This window comes from Anabas testudineus, chromosome 9 (genome assembly GCF_900324465.2).
Source record: "Anabas testudineus chromosome 9, fAnaTes1.2, whole genome shotgun sequence".
Classification (NCBI taxonomy): Eukaryota; Metazoa; Chordata; class Actinopteri; order Anabantiformes; family Anabantidae; genus Anabas; species Anabas testudineus.
The window spans coordinates 203,794-222,398 of NC_046618.1; the positions used below are offsets into that span (position 1 = coordinate 203,794).

General features: G+C 37.4%; 1 protein-coding gene across 1 annotated transcript in view; it reads right to left on the minus strand.

Moving 5' to 3' along the window:
* Nucleotides 1–585: 585 nt before the first annotated feature.
* Nucleotides 586–18,605, minus strand: part of cacna1ba (calcium channel, voltage-dependent, N type, alpha 1B subunit, a) — a 140,403-nt gene continuing 122,383 nt past the window's right edge. The window contains exons 44-52 of the mRNA XM_026343558.1: nt 17,978–18,085; nt 15,426–15,541; nt 14,753–14,883; nt 13,737–13,869; nt 13,205–13,324; nt 10,745–10,780; nt 9,833–10,046; nt 8,662–8,879; nt 586–4,572 (exon numbers count right to left, since the gene is read on the minus strand). Of these exons, the coding sequence (XP_026199343.1) occupies nt 4,024–4,572; nt 8,662–8,879; nt 9,833–10,046; nt 10,745–10,780; nt 13,205–13,324; nt 13,737–13,869; nt 14,753–14,883; nt 15,426–15,541; nt 17,978–18,085 (1,625 nt within the window). The 3' untranslated portion in view covers nt 586–4,023. The remainder of the gene's footprint in view (nt 4,573–8,661; nt 8,880–9,832; nt 10,047–10,744; nt 10,781–13,204; nt 13,325–13,736; nt 13,870–14,752; nt 14,884–15,425; nt 15,542–17,977; nt 18,086–18,605) is intronic.

Here is an 18,605-nt window from a genome sequence, read left to right on the forward strand (position 1 = left end):
TGCAATACAGTGTTTTTGCCCATCACCCATATGAGGATGGGTTCCCTGTTGAGTCTGGTTACTCTCAAGGTTTCTTCCTGTTGCCTTCTCTGGGAGTTTTTCCTTGCCACCGTCGCCCTCGGCTTGCTCATCATGGACAATCTGATTATTATTATGACTCATTCACTGTTCATGTACTGTTCTTTGGTTGTGTAAAGCTGCTTTGTGACAATGTCATATGTAAAAAGCGCTATACAAATAAAACTGAATTGATTTGAATTGAAGATTACCATATATGAAGAGAACAATGATCTTAACCAATCAAACTCATTCTAGACTTCAAGGTCCTCAGCCTTATTACTGTTTTTTACATTTTTAATCTTCTCCATTTAATCTAAAATAATGTATAATGTGGGCATTATGGCAGAGCTAATCTGACTCATCCATACCATGGAAATAATAGGAAGAATACAATATATAATGCTTGTCACATAAAATCAGTTAAGTGAAGATGGCATAATTTAACTCTTTTTTTATTTCAAGGAGCTTGGCTTTATACAAAATGTTTAATGTACAAATGTCTGCAGACTTCAAAGTCTGGCCCAGAAATAAAATCAGGCAAACAAACATTTCATTGACTCTTCCAGCTGTGCTACATGGAGTGTACTATCAACAATATATATTTTTTATTCAATACTGTTTTTATTATAAATGTGTCTTTTCAACAACCTGCACAGTTTATATCAAATATTAGAAATCAACAATGAAATAATACATAGTATCTAAAGGTTTTCTACATGCACATACATTGTAACATGCAAGAAGACACAATTACATTGTTAAAGGTATCCACAAATGAAGAACAGCTCAAATACCTTCTAATGTTTAGTAGTCAATTTATCTAGACTTGGGCATAATTATGGTTCCTTTGATGTAATGCATACGCCACATGGTTTAAGTTTTTTGGAGGATTTTTCTGCCATAATGTGACAAACCTAATGAATGTAAAATGTTCCTGTATTAGTTCAAAGTAGTCACTTTGACAGAGTTTTACACTTTGACTTTGTCCAGAAAAACACTTTTACTGAGACATTATAAGACATATCTCATGGTCTGAGCCAAGAGATTTTCATTTTATGTTGTTGAAGCTGGTAAATGTTATGCATGCAAATATATGTATAAATTTGCTGTTATCCTAAATATTGTGTTTCTTGTTTACAGTTTGTGTCTGTATGCATTTTTCTTTTTTATTTTCATGTTTTCACAGCATTTTATATGAAACATTTAGTCACAACCATGCTAAAGTCTGAATCTAAAAAGACCAGCATGTAAAGCTACAGGATTGATGGATAAATTAGTTTGTTTTGTTGCATAGCCCTACTGTCTTGGTTTAAGTTTACATGTGGTTAAACAAGACCCCCGTCTTTCCCCTTCTAACTGCTTGCTGATCAGAGTCTTGGAATTGATCATTTATACCTTCTAGGCAATCAGCTACTGTAAAGGTTAACATCTTTCCCTCATGGTGCAGATGCTGTGATGTAAAGCACAGCATCAACATTTCATAAAACACAATCTGATGTGTGTGTCAAGCATGTTGCATATACAATACAACTTTTTTTTCCATAAATCAGCCAAAACATATTCAGTTCGGAGCTGAGTACAGTTTCACATGATAGACACATGTGCTATGTGTTTGACAGATGTGAAAATGTATTTCTGGAAATCTCACATCCAGACAATGTCCTTTTTCAAACTGGAAGTGGGGCTGGTGTTTCAATATGACCACCGGAACAAAAAAAAAATCCACCCGTGAGTATCATAAGACCCTCTTCTGACCAATGCTAGAGAACAGTAGTAGTTCTGTACATTCTAGGAGGCTACAAAGAATACAGTTTCACTGTATGGAAACTGATTTCGACAAAAACAAAAAATCTTTCAGTCTTACACCAAAGCCTGACATTTAATTTGAATTAATTAAATCACTGTAACATCCCGTCAACCCGACATCCAGTAGCTGCTGGAAATATCTTGGGCATCACACTACAACATACATTTTTTGCTAGGTACACACGAGTGTAGAGGACAAAAATGAAAATGTAAAAAATGTAAAATATATAAACAAAAGCTAATGCCTACCGGTGTTTGTTTTAATGCAGACACACACACATTAATAAATACATGCACACAGACACAAATTTAGCTTGACTCAAAATACTTCAAAAATTCTACAAGGTGGTCATAGCTGACCAGGGCTACCATTTGAACATGCACAAACTGGCTTTAGTGTAACTGGATTGATATATTTATGCTGTCAGTTTTTATGCAGTTGTTAAATGCTCACATAGCATTCTCACAATGTTATTTTTGCTCAACCACCCATACATGATTTATAGTTTATCAAAAACAAGTAAAATAATCAAATTTCATAACAGAATTCTTCATTTCCATCTTTTCTTTGCTGCAAATAAGGCTTTCTTTACATGTTTTACTACAGAGCTCAAGTGTGGATGCATTAGAAAACAGTTGACATTGCATCTTTTTCTACAGTATATCTAAAAGGATAGGCACTTTGTCTTCATACATCACAGAGAAATCTGTAAGAAACATTAGACCTGAAATTATGGAAAACCGTACAGTAAGCAGTTCACATAAAATACACGTTATTTTTTATTACAGAAAAAAATGAGCACAATGAACATCTACAAGAAAGCCTTTTGGAAAACAAATCAGTCCGTCACGTTCTTTTTTACTACCATGCATTGCATTCACCATTGCAAGAAATATTTCGCGGACAAATCAGTTATCACTAACAGCACTTAATTTGTTTGAGTGACACAAAGGTAATATCATGAAGAATTAGGCATAGTCAAGGAATGGTCAGACTTAAACTGAAGAACAACACAGCTGTCACAATACAGAGTCAGAATGTCTTAAATATAAACCTGCTTTTGTGTCCTTTTAGTGCCATCATTTTATATTAAACTGCCATACCGACTCAGTGCACAAACCTTCATCTACTGTTATGTTTGATAACTATCACTAAATGGTCTGTTATGCAGTATGGTGTGCTCTTGGCTGTATTATTAATATGGAGGAAGGTGAAATATCTCATGTTGACTGGCATGTCTTTAGCCATATTTATGGTAATAAGAAAAATAGCTTGAGCCTCTTTTCCATTATTGTGCACCTAGTGTAAAGCGAACAAGTGTTGCTGAACATGATGCCATTTGGTACTCTGTGGTAATCTGACTTCAGCAAACTGTGGTGTCATCGTGTCATGTCGGTCTTTCAAAAGTTGTCTGGTCAGTAGAACACACATCATGATAGGTTATATAACCTGCTTGAAAATAGTTAGAACCTAACATTAAAGCTTCACTAGTACATTTCTTTTGCATTTACAGTTGAAAAAGAAGTACAGTACACATAATGTGGTGTGTCTAACCCCAGAGAAATTTCATCAATCTGCAACTGGTCCTTTTCTACAGATTGCTTTTAGCTTAGTATCCTGATTTGACAGCCCACAAATATTTTGCAAAACATTACTTCCACTTTCTAAAATAATTCTGTGTAGAGCAAAGCAATGTGCAAAACAGTCAAAACTGTAGTATATGTGTCCTTGGGTTTACTTAAATGGCCCATTCAAGATACAAACTGAAGGTACAAATGATATGTGCCAGGTCTGGTGTTTATCATCATCCAGAGTCAGAAGTTGTGTGTGCGTAATGCTGTTGAGGGTCGATACGGTAGTGTCAACAAAACACTGTAGTCAATTGAAGGACAGCTACTGTAAAAGATCTGATATTGGATAGAAAAATTTACGCTTTGATAGTGCTATGTGCCCTTTGATATAGATAACACCTTCAAATATCACCCACTTAATGCATTTCCCTGTTTAGATGTTCTCTCCAAACTTAGCTCTCCACATTAGCATTAAAATACAGCCTGAAACACACAGTGACAATGTCAACTAAAGCCTCCAAAGAAGATGATTAAACTCATCACAATTCCTTCACAATGCATTAAAAAGGTTTGTTTAAAGCCATGCTAGCACCATTCATCCTCCTCTGCCTCCTGATAATACCTGGGTGCCCTGACGCCAGAGCTTGGGCTGATGTTGCCCCCAAAACTGAAGTGGTAACCATTGGGAACTCCAAGGTTCTGCTGTGGAGTGGGAAGCAGGCTTGCCATTATGTGAGGCAGTGTGGTCCGAGATGAGCATCCAGCACAGGGGCTGGGTGACACTGATGCCGGATCCTGGAAGAAATCCAGCTGGAGGCTACTGTATAGGCTGCTTTGGGCCTCACTGTAGCCCCTGCCCAAGAAGGGTTCAGAGCTGATACGAGTGACAAGGCAGGGAAAGTGTCGGGAGCCACATTCCTGGAGGGTATTGTGCTCCGAAAGGCCACGACTCAGCCTGCCAGGACTCAGAGAGGCCTGGCTGGACACAAAGTGTACAGGGGAGGAACTGGCAGTCTTGTAGGCCACCCCTGGGCGAGGGGTGAGGGGTGTTTGGGGGAGCTGCCGACGTCCACGGCTCGGTGTGCTAGAACCGGAGCTTAGTGCCACTGGGCTGCCTTTAACCCAACCACTGCCCTAGATGAAAATTGGACAAGCAATTTGAAATGACAGAAAGATGAGCAAAATATGAAACAGAAGAGGAAAAGGGATGAAAACAGGAACAGAGTCATTGAAGGTAGGAAAGGAAAGACACCAAAATGTGATATGTGATAATAGAAAACCAATGAGACAGAATACAGACAAAGAAGACATAAAAAAATAAAAGAACAAGCACTAATGGTAAGTTAATAAAAAGTTAATGACAGAGACAAAATGGATGAAAAATGATAAGAGAAAGTGGGAAAAGTAAAAGGCCATGAGAGGTTGCACTAAAGGTAGACAGAGGAGAAGAGTAGTCATAAGCACATGCAGAAGAATCACTGCAATAGTTCAAAGCATCCAGTGTCCTTTTTCCCTAAACTTTCTCCTACAGTACATTTACCATTTGCACCTGTCCTTTTTCAGTAATCTTCATACAAGAAGACAGAGTAGTCTGGTAATTGTATTCTCATGTCTGATATGATTAGGTTAATTTAAACTACATGTCTACAGTTTATGAAACCTCAAGGCCAAGGTGAGCCTGATGTTGTAATGAATATTTTGCAATTTGGCTTTGTTAGTATACATAGTCCATGACGTGACAGTTATCTGGTAGATACATCTCTTGTGAGTTACCTGCAGAGCATCTGGCCAGGACACAGACTTTGCAGTCTAATCTTATACTGATATGAGCAAACTTTTTCACAAAGGAATGTTTGTTTCTATATGAAATTATTTAAGTCTAATGAACATAATGTAAGTAAATTAAGAGAGCCTGTGGAATGTAACAGTTTTCTCAAACATAGAGTTTTCCCTTAAATACAAAAACATCTAATTTCATCTGAAATTAGAATAATTTTTGGAGGAACTAAAATGCAATACAAATTAATATTGTACTCCCTACGCCATTATTGTCTGCCAGTTGCCAAAACATTTTTTAGATTTTAAGTCATTATCCTAATCTTAATCTATAATTTGTAACTACAGTACTTCCACTCAAATAGCTGCCTACATGCAGGTCTCTGACCAGTATCACCCTATGATATAACATTCAACAGTACAGTGCAACATTGGGTGTTTTCTTTAATCCGGTGGCTCTGTTATGCTGTGGAAACACTTGCTGGCATGGTTTGGGTCCACTAGTTGCTTTACATGGAAGAGTCATTGCAAATAAGTGCAAAGTTGTTCAGAGTGATCACCTTTTTCCTACAATGGAACATTTACAGTGCCTATAAAAAGTATTCACCCCCTTGGATGTTTCATCCTTTTTATTGACATTATAAATCAGTCAAGGTCAATAAAAGTTGACGACAAATAAATGTCAGAAAAATACCTCATTAATGTCAAAGTTAAAACAGTTTTATACAGTGGTTTGTAAAAGTATTCATACCCCTAGAACTTTTCCACATTTTCTCATATTATGACCACAAATATATTTTATTGGAATGTTATGTGAAAGACCAACACAAAGTGGCATACAATTGTGAAGTAGAAAGAAAATAATACATGAGTTTATTTATTTTTTACAAATAAAAAACTGAAAAGTGCAGTGTGCAAAAGTATTCAGTCCCCCTGAGTCAATACTTTGTGGAACCCCCTTTTGCTGCAATTACAACTGCAAGTCTTTTGGGGTATGTCTCCACCAGCTTTGCACAGACTGAAATCTTTGCCCATTCGTCCTTGAAGAACAATTCAAGCTGAGTCAGAATAGAAGTGTTTTGCAGACTCCAACAGGTTTTCCTCCAAGATTGCCCTGTATTTGGCTCCATCCATCTTCCCATCAACTCTGACCAGCTTCCCTGTCCCTGCTGAAGAGAAGCAGCCCTACAGCATGATGCTGCCACCCCACACAAAATTGAACTTTTTGTATTTAGGCCAAAAAGTTCAATTTTGGTCTCATCTGACCAGAGCACCTTCTTCCACACGTTTGCTGGGTCACTCACATGGCTTCTGGCAAACTGCAAATGGCACTTCTTGTGGTTTTCTTTTCACAATGGCTTTCTTCTTGCCACTCTTCCATAAAGCCCAGATTTGTGCAGTGCACGACTGAGAGTTGTCCTATGGACAGTTTACCCCACCTGAGCTGTAGATCTCTGCAGTTCACCCAGAGTCATCATGGGCCTCTTGGCTGCATCCCTGATCATCAGTGCTCTCCTTGTACGGCCTGTTAGTTTAGGTGGACGAACATGTCTCGGTAGGTTTGCAGTTGTGCCATACTCTTTCCATTTGCGGATGATGGACTGAACAGTGGACCGTGAGATGTTCAAAGCTTGGGAAATCTTTTTATAGCCTAACCCTGCTTTAAATTTCTACCCAACCTTATCACTGACCTGTCTGGTGTCTTACTTGGACTTCATGATGCTATTTGCTCCCCAAACCACAACAAACCACAGAGGCTGTCACAGAACAGCTGTATTTGTACTGAGATTAAATTACACACAGGTGGACTCCATTCAGTCATAAGTTCAACATTCAATCAGTCAGGAACCATCAGGCAACGTCTGCAGGCAATTGGATGCACTCAGAGAAAAGGGGGCTGAATACTTTTGCACACTGCACTTTTCAGTTTTTTATTTGTAAAAAATTAATAAACTCATGTATAATTTTCTTTCTACTTCACTTGTTGTTGGTGAACCATTTCTCTGTAGCTTTAGCTGTATGCTTGGGGTCATTGTCTTGCTGGAAAACAAATCTTCTACCACGTTGTAGTTGTCTTGCTGACGGAATCAAGATTGTGCTCCAGGATTGTCCATTATTTTTGGCTTTTATTTATTCACCCTCTATTTTAACAAGCCTTCCAGGGCCGGCTGCTGAGAAGCATCCCCACAGCATGGTGTTGCCACCACCGTGTTTCACAGTGGGGATGGTGTGTTTGTGGTGATGTGCAGTGTTTGTTGTGCGCCAAACACTGCATTTTGTGATTTAACATTTTTCAATTTTCTTCAAAAGTGGCTTTCCCCTTGCCACTCTCCAATAAAGCTTGAAGAACCCGGGCCAAAGTTGTTGTATGTACAGTATCTCCTTTATCAGTTGCTGAGGCTTGTAACCCCCTTTTGAGTAGTCATCAATGTGTTAGTGGCCTCTCTCTCTAGCCTCCTTCTTGCACAATGAGTTTGTGTGGGCAGCCTGCTCTATGCAGATGATGTCTATGATGATAATAATGCTCATTTCACTAATTGTGGGACTTCTAGCACCAAATATCTGGACCTCTGTTGGATACTTTTATTTAATTGACATTACTTTGTAGAAACCTGTTTTCACTTTGACATTAATGAAGTATTTTTCTGACATTTTTTTGTCAAGGTCGTCAACTTTTATTGACCGTAATTGATTTATATTTTCAAAAAACGGATGAAACATCCAAAGGGGTTAATACTTTTTATAGACACTGTACATCCATTATGGGAATGGTCTCTTCCAGGATCACAATGTCCCCATCATTAGGGCACAACAGATCACTGAATTGCTTGACTGAGTATGAAACTGATGTCAGTCACGTGCAGTTACCACACTTCAACTCTCTCAAACTGGAAATTCTGGACCAATTTGTTGGACAGTGCTTAACACCAAATGAGGGGATGTGTTTTGGAAGAATGGTCACCATGTGCTACCAGAACTTACATTTTTCTGGAACTCTACAAAAGGGATGGAACATGATTCTTCCACAATTAAAGCATATTAAAGTAAACAATGTGCATCTTGCTGATGATCTGACTTCAAAGTCAACTGAAATGTCACAAATTGCTTGCTCTTAAACTGACAAGATCTATGGTATGGTCTTCATTTTCATTAGCCACAACCACCCCAAAGATAAAGACTTTATCCTCAACAACACTGGATCAAAATGAATGATTTTTTGCAGCAGTAATGGAATTCAGAATATTACTGTCATTTATGTGTTTTAATAAAACGCACAACTTTTTCTCCCTTATTACTACGGTAAAAATAGGAAATAGAATTCAAAGATAGTGAACACTCTCAGAAAAAATCCAAAGTTCCTAAACAATCTGCCTAACAGCCTTAGCTTGAACTAGCAGCTAGCTTCAGGCTCATCTTGTCCTGTTTTACATGCCTGTGCAATCCCACCTGCTTGTTGCTGATTTCCTGTCCTTCACTGGGGGAGGCGGTAGAACTGGCAGTGGTAGATTTGGTGTGGCAATGTTCTCGGCTACAGTAGCGGTCACAGGAGTAGTAACGCTGTTTGTCCTTTGAAGAATGGTGGTGTTTCTTCTCATGAGAGCGTCCGCGTTCATAAGCCCGTTCTCTGGACACAGCAGTGTCAGATGCTGGCTCTCCCATTACACCTGTAGTGGAGAAAAATGTTTCAGTCTTGACCCTTTGTGTATCTTGATGTCTTAACCTTTTGTCATAAGGCTGAGGTTTGAGTGCCTTTCATTATGTACTTACCAGGCATTTATTAGTAAATATATCCTGAATTGAAATCTGAATATATTTCTTCTGTTAGAGGGACATAGCTGAAGGGAATGTCACCAAATTTATTACAACACTAATTTTTATTAGTGTATTTGAATGTGTATTTAAATTAGTGTATTTTTCTAAGTTGCTTTTGGATAATGAATAAGCTTTATCAGATTCAGCTTTATTGATCTAAGGGCATCCTATTTTTGTTTACAGATTTCAGATGTTGATCTACCCTCAATAGCAGAATTTATTATAAATACCTAACTTCAAATTATAGACTATTATATGAAGTCTTAAGGCCAATGTACACCAGTGGCATCTGATGAGCGTCAAATGGCTGAAATTAATCAGTGTGAATGTGTCGTCTTTTAATATTACTGCTACAAAAATCCCAGTTGGTCCTTACTATCCACTGTACATGGAGACAGGGAGTTTCCAGGACTACACAGTTCAAACAGAAACCTCTGTAGAATTCAGACAGACTATGATATCAGAAAGTTTTTTATCTGCAGTCTGTTTTTACTATCTGTCAGGAGTTTACCTCCTCTTTACCAGCCTGACTTGTAGACGTCCTATAATTTGGTGTATAAAGTAGGTTGTTGGCGGTTCATGCTTGTTACTCTCTTTTATTTGAGTAATAAAGAGCATGTAGAGATTATTGTTGACCTCAACTTGCTTTGTCTGACCAAGAATGTAACACTTGCTATACTGTTCACTACATTAACATGTAATGAACAGTGCTTAGGGTGTTTTAGTATCTGTCCAACTATCCAGCAAATGAGACCTCAGATACAGGGTGCACTCTCCAGCCTGTGTGTATACAGTGTTGATTTACCAGTAAAACTGGGTGGTTGTCCATCCAGAGGTGTATCCAAAGACCTTTGCCTCTTCTCTCTGTCTCTGTGGTGGTGGCAGCGGTGGTGGTGGTGGTGGTGTGGTCGTTCCTGGCTGGGTTTCTCTAAGGTGTGGTCCCTCATGTGCACCTCAGCGGGGCGCTGTGGGGCCACAGTAGAAGCTGAGCGCTTCATTGGGCTACCATCAGGGAGAGACTGACGGTGAGAGTGAGGGTGAAAGTGAGAGGCAGAGAGGGTCACTGAGAGTAATATCTGATGGTAGTACTTGTAGCTTTTATATACTGTACTGTAGCACCTTATGTTAAATGACAAGAGAGTATACAGAGTGGTCGTAGCAGCAACACCTGGCCAACAAGCACTCACAACTATAACTCAACCAAATTTTCTAAGGAATATAGGGCACCAGTGGTTCTACTTAAAGCTGTCTTAGTTAATGTAATGTAATTGCTTATTAATGTAAACATATAGAAGTAATGTACCATAGGTTACCAAACAGTGAGGAAAAGGGTAACAAAACACTGCATGACGAGTCTTTTAAGGTTTATGATGTCAGCAGTTTTTTTGATTGATTTTTGTGAGTTTTCACGATTAAAACCTGTGAATCTTCTCTGATACTAGCACTAAAAGGTGTTAGAATTAACAACAGCTACACAGACTTGCTATACCATGTGGTACCATAAACCCAATCACGCTCATAATTCAGAATTACACTAAACATAGTTGTATTGTGATCTTTATCTATACGAGTCCATGTAAAAATCTGACATTAATAATTATGACAATTATGATTATTTTAGTCCTTGCACTGTTAATTGAAGAGTTTACCCCCTCATTTGCATAATGTAAAAACACAAAAAGCATTTACTTTAAGTTATGTGATAGTGTGTACATACAACTAGATGGATCCCTGGAGAGTGGCGTGAGTGGCTCTGGTGTTTAACAGGAGAGAGACCAAAAAGAAATGCAAAGAAAGAGAACAAGAGGAGGAAATATAAACAAGATTACAGTCTGAAGTGTGAAAAAGGTATTCAGTGTACAGTTCTTATGTAATCACAGCCTTTGTTTGTGTACAAAAATGAGAGAGCCCTTTGAAAACTGATGCTTGGTATTCAGTACTGATACAGTAGTGACAAGCACAGTTGTCATTTACAGTGTGTTGACAGCACCACTGGTAGGCACCAACCTCTATGACACTATTTCAAAATACAATTTTTCTGCACAAGGTCCTACATTTTTATGGTATACAAATATTAACAGTGAAATGTATTAACATACTGTGAAGGTTTTTTTTTTATGAATAACGTGTATATTTCTTGCATCTAGCATGTAAAATCTGCATAAATAAACATCACAGAATAAAAGCACAAAGGCTTAAAGTATAAAGGCTTTATAAGGGGCAACCCTTTAAACTGGGAACGCAACTGGGTTCTTTTGCAGAACAAACTGGGCGATACATTTTCTACCCTGCAAGGCCGCATTTAAGCACAGCACTGCTTAATAATTAATACCATCAACATATATAATGTGCCCACAGTGATAATGCAAGCATATTAATATTTAGCTATTTAATGTCCACAATCTTACATCATTTCAGCATGCCCCCTATCCTAACATTTGCTAATTAGCACAGCAAACAAAGTACAGCTGAGCCTGATGGGAATGTCACCAAATGTATTACAACTCTTCCTAAATGGAAACATGAAGGTCTGAATCTAGCTTCACAGCAATCTTTTAGTTGACATTTTATTAAACCAATACAATAGCTTCTGTAAACCAGAGATAGTAGTCCAAATTGTTAATCAAAGTTACAATATGCAACTTCTTAATACTGATGTATTAAATTGCATTAACCTAGAAAAACTCATTGACCTTAACACTGCTTTTAGTCTACTTTACTTCTGCATGTATTAACAATAATCTTCAGATGAGTCAGGTACTAATCTGAGATGTTTAGAGAAACTGTTCTGTGTGTTTCTGCTGAATACCCACAATCCAGTGTCTGCCTGTACAGTAAGTGTTTCTGCCAATGTGACAGACAGTCAGTGTTAGAGTGAAACAGATGAGTGTTAGACACAGATGTCTGTATCTCTAAGAACATGTCAGTTTAGCTTCCTCCCGTACTTGCCTGCTGGGCTTGTTATTTGGAGAGAGATCAACATGAATATCATACAAATTAAACTGTTTAATGAAGATGAAACTGAGAAAATAAGATTTCATGTCCCATATGAGCTGTGTTAGAAGAATCTAGTGCAAGCTTTACAGAACAGGACTTCACAGATGTCATCTCATGATTCTGGCTTAGCTGAAATTCAGCAAACAAAAACCAATCTAACAAGAACTATTATGACTATTTAGACAGCACAGTACAGTTCCCATCACACACCACCAGCAGCAGGCAAGTTCCAAAAGGCCAGCTTTAATTGTACTGACTAGTATTTCCTGCATTCTATTCCAAAAGGTGGAAGAAATAAATGGTCTGCACTTAGATAGCGCTTTTCTACCTAGCCACCAATCCTGTGATTGGCAGGTAACTGCTCTACCTATTGAGCCACAGCCACCCCAAATAAGATAGCATGTCAGCAAGGCAACCTCCTTGCCTTATTACTTCTATCCTTTTATTTATCACCCACTCCAGATCCACTCTCCTCTACAGTAACTCAATTACACTCTTCCTTTCCCATGAATCTTGGGCTCAAAGCCATAATTAGATTACTCTCGACTCCTCTCTGCAGTGAGAGTGGGATCAACAACAACTTGGCTGTGAAAGCAATGCACTTTCAACGTGTGTATCGATCAACATCATCACTCAAGAAATGAGGAGCTTATTATATTTCTTAGAATCTAGTGAAGCATTCATTTAGACCCTTTCAGTCTTAACTGGATGAGTAGTGAATCCAAGTTCTTCCATACTTGTTGAACAGTATGGAGGAACTTATTCTGTGTATTGAATGGCTACATCAAAAAAAAAGATTGATTCTTGTTAAGGTTGACACAAGTTTTGGTGTTAATGAAAACAGTTTTGCAACATAATGACATGATTCCAAGCTGATATCACAGGTCAAAGTGAGTTATATAACAAAAATCTAAACAAAACAACAAAAAAACCTGATTTGACACAAATTTTAACAATTGAAAAACGTTTAATAAAAAAGACAATTTTTAAAGCTGTCAACCTGCATGTCTATATGTAGCTGTAGAAAAGTTTGTTCACCATCAGTACAACATTATTTTCTGCTGCTGCTTTTTTGCTGCCTGTCCTGTTGTTATGTTGGTATTATTTCACATTTATGTACCCATCTAAGTAAAAGTAAGGTTTAAAAATGAACACAGATCTAGTGAAGAAGAGGTGTTACCTGCAGCTCAGCACTGAGTCGAGGCATAGAAGCAGCTCTGCCCTGGTTCTCCAGACATGAGGGAGAGACTGTGGTTGTATTGCTGCCACTGGGTTCCATTTTCCTCATCTCCACTGATTCCTGGACGTACACACACAACAAAACAACACTATTCTTTATAAGCTATAACGTAGCTTGAACCCATAAATAACACTTTGGATTGCCAGAATAACTGGCTAATGTTATTTTAATGTTCCAAGAATGGCGGGAATTATGATCTTTGAAGCTTTGTAAGGCTTTCAATCCGTGCAGGAAATGCATCTCATCGATGCTGAACAGCATTTAGCAAAATTAAAGTTGAAAGTGATTGTAAATAACTAATGAATAAAAGAAATAAAAAAAATATGTGTCAAATATTTGTGCTGAAAAAATTATTGTTCCATCAGATGCGTTGCATTAACAGCAAATTAAAAAAGATAAAATAAAATAAAATAAGATTAGAACATGTGCAAATTTTCACAGCATGTCTTGAACCTGTGTCCATCTACAGTACCTGGATGACAGCAGTGTCTAGTACGTCTTCTGATGGGCCCCTGGACAACATTCTTTTAGTTTTAACTCGAGGAACTTCCTTTGGTTTCTCCATCACCCAAGAAGCTGATACCTTTATGTGATCGTGACTTGGCCTGGGTATTACAACAGTCATATCTTAGCACAATAATAATTGAATTTGGCATCTGCAGTTCAGAATTTTCACATCATATAATCTCATTCTTAATTGTGTGCTGTTTGTGTATACTGTATACAATCTATGTTGTGGTCTGGATGAATTTTCAAAGGGGTCCTACACAAAAATTATAATTTTTGTTACTGCACAGTTTTGTTGGCATAAGATATGCACACAGGTGATTTCTCCACCACATCTGGCCAAAATGGCCATGCAAAAGCCTGTTAGTGTCCCTTTTATGCTGTACAACTAACGTACTAAAGTATTGAATCATTTTCCTGTATGTATTTATCCTAGAAAATTGTAAAGTGAAAACAATTTTAGAGTGACCAATTAACCAAACATGCATGTCTTTGGACAATGCAAGTTAGAGTGCCCAGAGAGAACCCACGCAGACATGGGGAGAACATGCAAACTCCACACAGAAAGGTACCTAGCTGATCTGTAGATTAGAACCTGGGTCCTTTTTGCTGTGAGGCAACAGTGCTAACCACTGCACCACCATGCCGCCCAAGTCAAAGGCAAACTTGATAATATTTCCCCTCTCATGTGAAAAGCTTACAACACCATACAACACCACCTATCACTTACTTATAAAGCAATCTTTAAATTATTTCCTACACAGCTGATCAAATCAAGGGCTAATTTGTGTCCCACTGTGCTTCCCAGCTTTTCAGATGAGAGACAAAAGTCTTTTAGCACCTAGTAGTAGTTTAATACAATAAGCTAATGTACTAATTCAACTCCTATGTAATAAGCCTAAAATCAATTACAACCAACTAGTTTATAAACATGATGTGGTAAGTTAAGTTGTACAGTAGTTCCTGAAGCATTAAACTTACAGTGTGCCTCCATTGTTGAGGGAATTGGAGCTAGGCCTGGTCTGTGGCTGTGGCTTGGCATGGCATTTGGGCTGGGGCTGGAGCATGCTGGGAGGCTCCACACTGTTTAACATCATAGGCAGGTCTTTCTCCTGCGTGTGAGTCAGAGGCAGCAATGGCTTAAACAGAGTCCCGACCTTGCACTGTGGAGGAGAAATGGATGGCAACATGCTGAAGACATTCAGAGGCAGCAGGCAGAATATTGTTGGACCCTCATCTGACAGCAGGAATTCAGTACCACCCAGATGTAGAGACAAGGGCCAGAATATTCATTTTTCACATTCATGCTTGTTTGAGTGTATGTATGCAGAAACAAACATGCAGTTGTGCTGTAGATTTGTAAGGTTGCACATAACCATCAGCAAGCAGCCAAATGAAGGTTCATCCTTAGATGTGTAGGTATGCAGATAGAAAATTTTGATTGAGAGTGTGGTTGATTTTGCAATCCATCTGTGAATGGCCAGATAATACAACTTTGCATGTGTGTGTATGCAAGCAGGCAGTCAATATGTGTATCAGTCTGTGCAAGCATAATCTGGTTACATGCGCACAGGTATGCACTACTGCATCCAGTGTGTATTTCTCTGCATTTCTGTGTGTTTATGTGCAAGCATGTGTGGTGTTGATTATATACCTGGGAGCCCGATATGTTCTGTTGCTGCTGCAGCTGCAGTCTTCTTGCTCGATTCTGCTTATAGTAGTCAAAGATCATCAGAGCTGCATAAACCTTCCCTACTGTTAGTTCATTGGCTGAGAAGTTGAAGAAAAGAAAAAAGTAGAAAGTAAAGAAAAAAGAAGACTAGAGGAAATTCTGCCGATTCATTCTCAGCAATAAGTGGCAGCAAAAGCAAACTGCATTTCATGTAAGTAGTCATTCAATAGTCACTTATAGACACACACGTCTTTGCTGTTCAGATATACTTTTCCTTTACTTCCCCCAACCTGTTTACTAGTTCTAGTTCTCCTATATGGTAAATGGTAAATTGTCTGCACCTATGTAACACTTTTCTACCTAGCTGGTACTCAAAGCGCTTTACACTGCGTCTCATTCACCCATTCGCACACACAAGCACACACACACACATTCACACACCGATGGCAGAGCTGCTATGCAGCTGACCTGACTCACCGGGGGCAACTTGGGGTTCAGTATCTTGCCCAAGGACACTTGGGCAAGAATGTTTTCAATATGTATGAAATAAGGGATATAGATGGGTTAAAGTCCTTTTTGACTCTAGGGGGAAGTGTCTGATTAAATTTCCTGGTGATGTTTCTTGAGTCAATATCCATTGAGGATGCCGTTTGAAAATACTGAAAATGTGCGGGGTTAAAAAGAATTTACTTTTTTTAAGATCTCATGTAAACCAGAGATAGTACTCAAGGACTGTTTTTACTTCTGTAGCACACGGATTCATATAGACAGCAGGATTTAATAAGGAAAAGAATCTTTTATCTATTTATCTTTTATCTATTTTAACAGGGGGGCTTTTTCACACGGGGCAATGTCGTTTTTGATTTATTTTTACCCTTAATAATAAAAACCTTAATTTAAAAACTGCATGATGTGTTTACTTGTGTTATATTTGACTAATAATTAAATTCGTTTGATTATTAGAAACATTAAAGTGTGACAAACATGCAAATAAATAAGAAATCAGTAAGGGGGCAAATTCTTTTTCACACCACTGTATGTCCCCCTTAGGCAATACTAATTAGGAAGCACAATTTCCATTGCTATGCAGATGATACACAGCTATATTTATCTATGAAACCAGGAGAAACTAATCAATTAATCAAACTTCAAGCATGCCTAAAAGACATTAAGGCCTGGAAATCCTCCAATTTCCTTCTCCTAAATTGAGACAAGAGAAAGGTTATTTTATTTGGTCCTAAAAATCTCAGAGACACTATGTCTAATCACATTCTTCTGCTTCAACAAACACGGCAATGTGTTATATGTCAAAATATTATATCAAATGAAAGAGTAGGGCTTTTAATTTAAAAGTACACTCGCCCCTAATTAAGGAGCTACAGGCTGCATATCTTGTAAAAAAAAAATATATATATATATTTTATTTTATTTTAAAAAACAGATTTTATGAAAGAGGACACATTTCTCAACATTTTTATTATATAATTATATAATATAATATATAATATATATTATATAATAAATTATATAATATATTATTATATAATTTGTTTGTGAAACCTGAATGCTGACAGAAAAAGAAAGGAAAGCAGAGATAATTTTTTGAAAAAAAGGGCAAAAGTTAGAAGGGTAATGTCACACAGCCACATACACACTAATGGAGAAGGACCAAAAATGTCCAAAAACTGCCTAAAAATAAAACTGCCAAAATAAAAAAACATAAAAGGTATTTAAAATATTTTTTGAAATGCTGCTCTAGACAGTGGCTGGTTAGTGTAGTGGTAAGAACACCACCTTGCAGTGTGAGAGACTGGGGTTCAAATCCTACCTTAGGCAAGACCTGCTTTTGCTTACCCTGTCTACCCTTGTAAGTAGAGCATACATTTAGCATTAGCTTTGGATAAAATGACTAAATGTAAATGCAGATAGAAGACAAACTTGTAGAGGATTTGAAAATTTGCTCAATTTACTGCCATTATAAAAAACTGTTTAGAGAAAAATGCTAAATGTTATAAAAAGTATAAATATTAGAAAAAATCTGAATGGAAGCATAGATTTCCTGCTAAACATTTTGATAGCTGAATGGTTACTGTAGCTAAAGGTATGCTGAAGTAGTTAAATGCCAAAAAACATATAAAAGAATAATGATAAAGAAAAGGAAAACAAAAACTATGCGAACAGTATTCATTTGAACACATATCCACATGAAACTCAGTTACAGAAGAAAGAAAATCTTCTTCAAAATCCTATTTATAACTATGAATCTAATAAACTAGGTTAGAAATGTTTGAGTCCATGACCACTATTTGTGATTTTAGTTATTTCAGACTTACTGTACCAAGCCAGGAAAAGTTCTAGACAAGAGCCATTCTGTTTAATGTTTTTCTTTATCTCTGCTCCAAAGTAATACAATTTATCATAACATTAGCATCCCTAAGTAGTGTTAATGGCTGATGAAGGATGAAGGAGATAAAGCTATTTAAATGACATAAAGTTTAAAATGTCAATGAAGATGTTCATGACGAAATACTTACTTTTATGTGGTGTCACCAAGAGGTCCATAGTCTTTTGAGACAGGTTTGGCCAAACAGTGGACAACTCCTTCTTCAACTCAGTGTCAGATAATCGCTGGGCTACCATACCTAGAACTCAATAGATGGGAAGACAGACTTATGACCATTTTTGTTAAAACACACAAATCAACTGCCAATCAGAGCACAGCATACTAAGATAGTCTTTTCAATTCAAATTAAAATTAATCCTTGAGCCACCTTTAAAATTAGGTAACAATTCTTACCTTTAAGTCCCAAAAAGGTTTCTCTTATAAAAGTGTAATAACAATCTTAGATTAAACTATTATTTTATATCTATATATATTTTACTATTTTCTTTTACTGCAAATGTTTTCAACATATTCAGAGCTAACCATAGATGTAACGTTTTTTAATTTTAAAAAATATCTTAATATCTTGAGTAACATATATTCAATTCAATTCAGTTTTATTTGTATAACACCAATTTAAAACAGAAGTTATCTCAAGGCACTTTACAGTGTAAGGTTGACCAGGGCAATAAATAATAAGAACATGGATTTTGATGCATTATATTTTATGGAGCATTGAAAGTTTATTCAGAAAACCTACACTTTTTACCCATATGTCC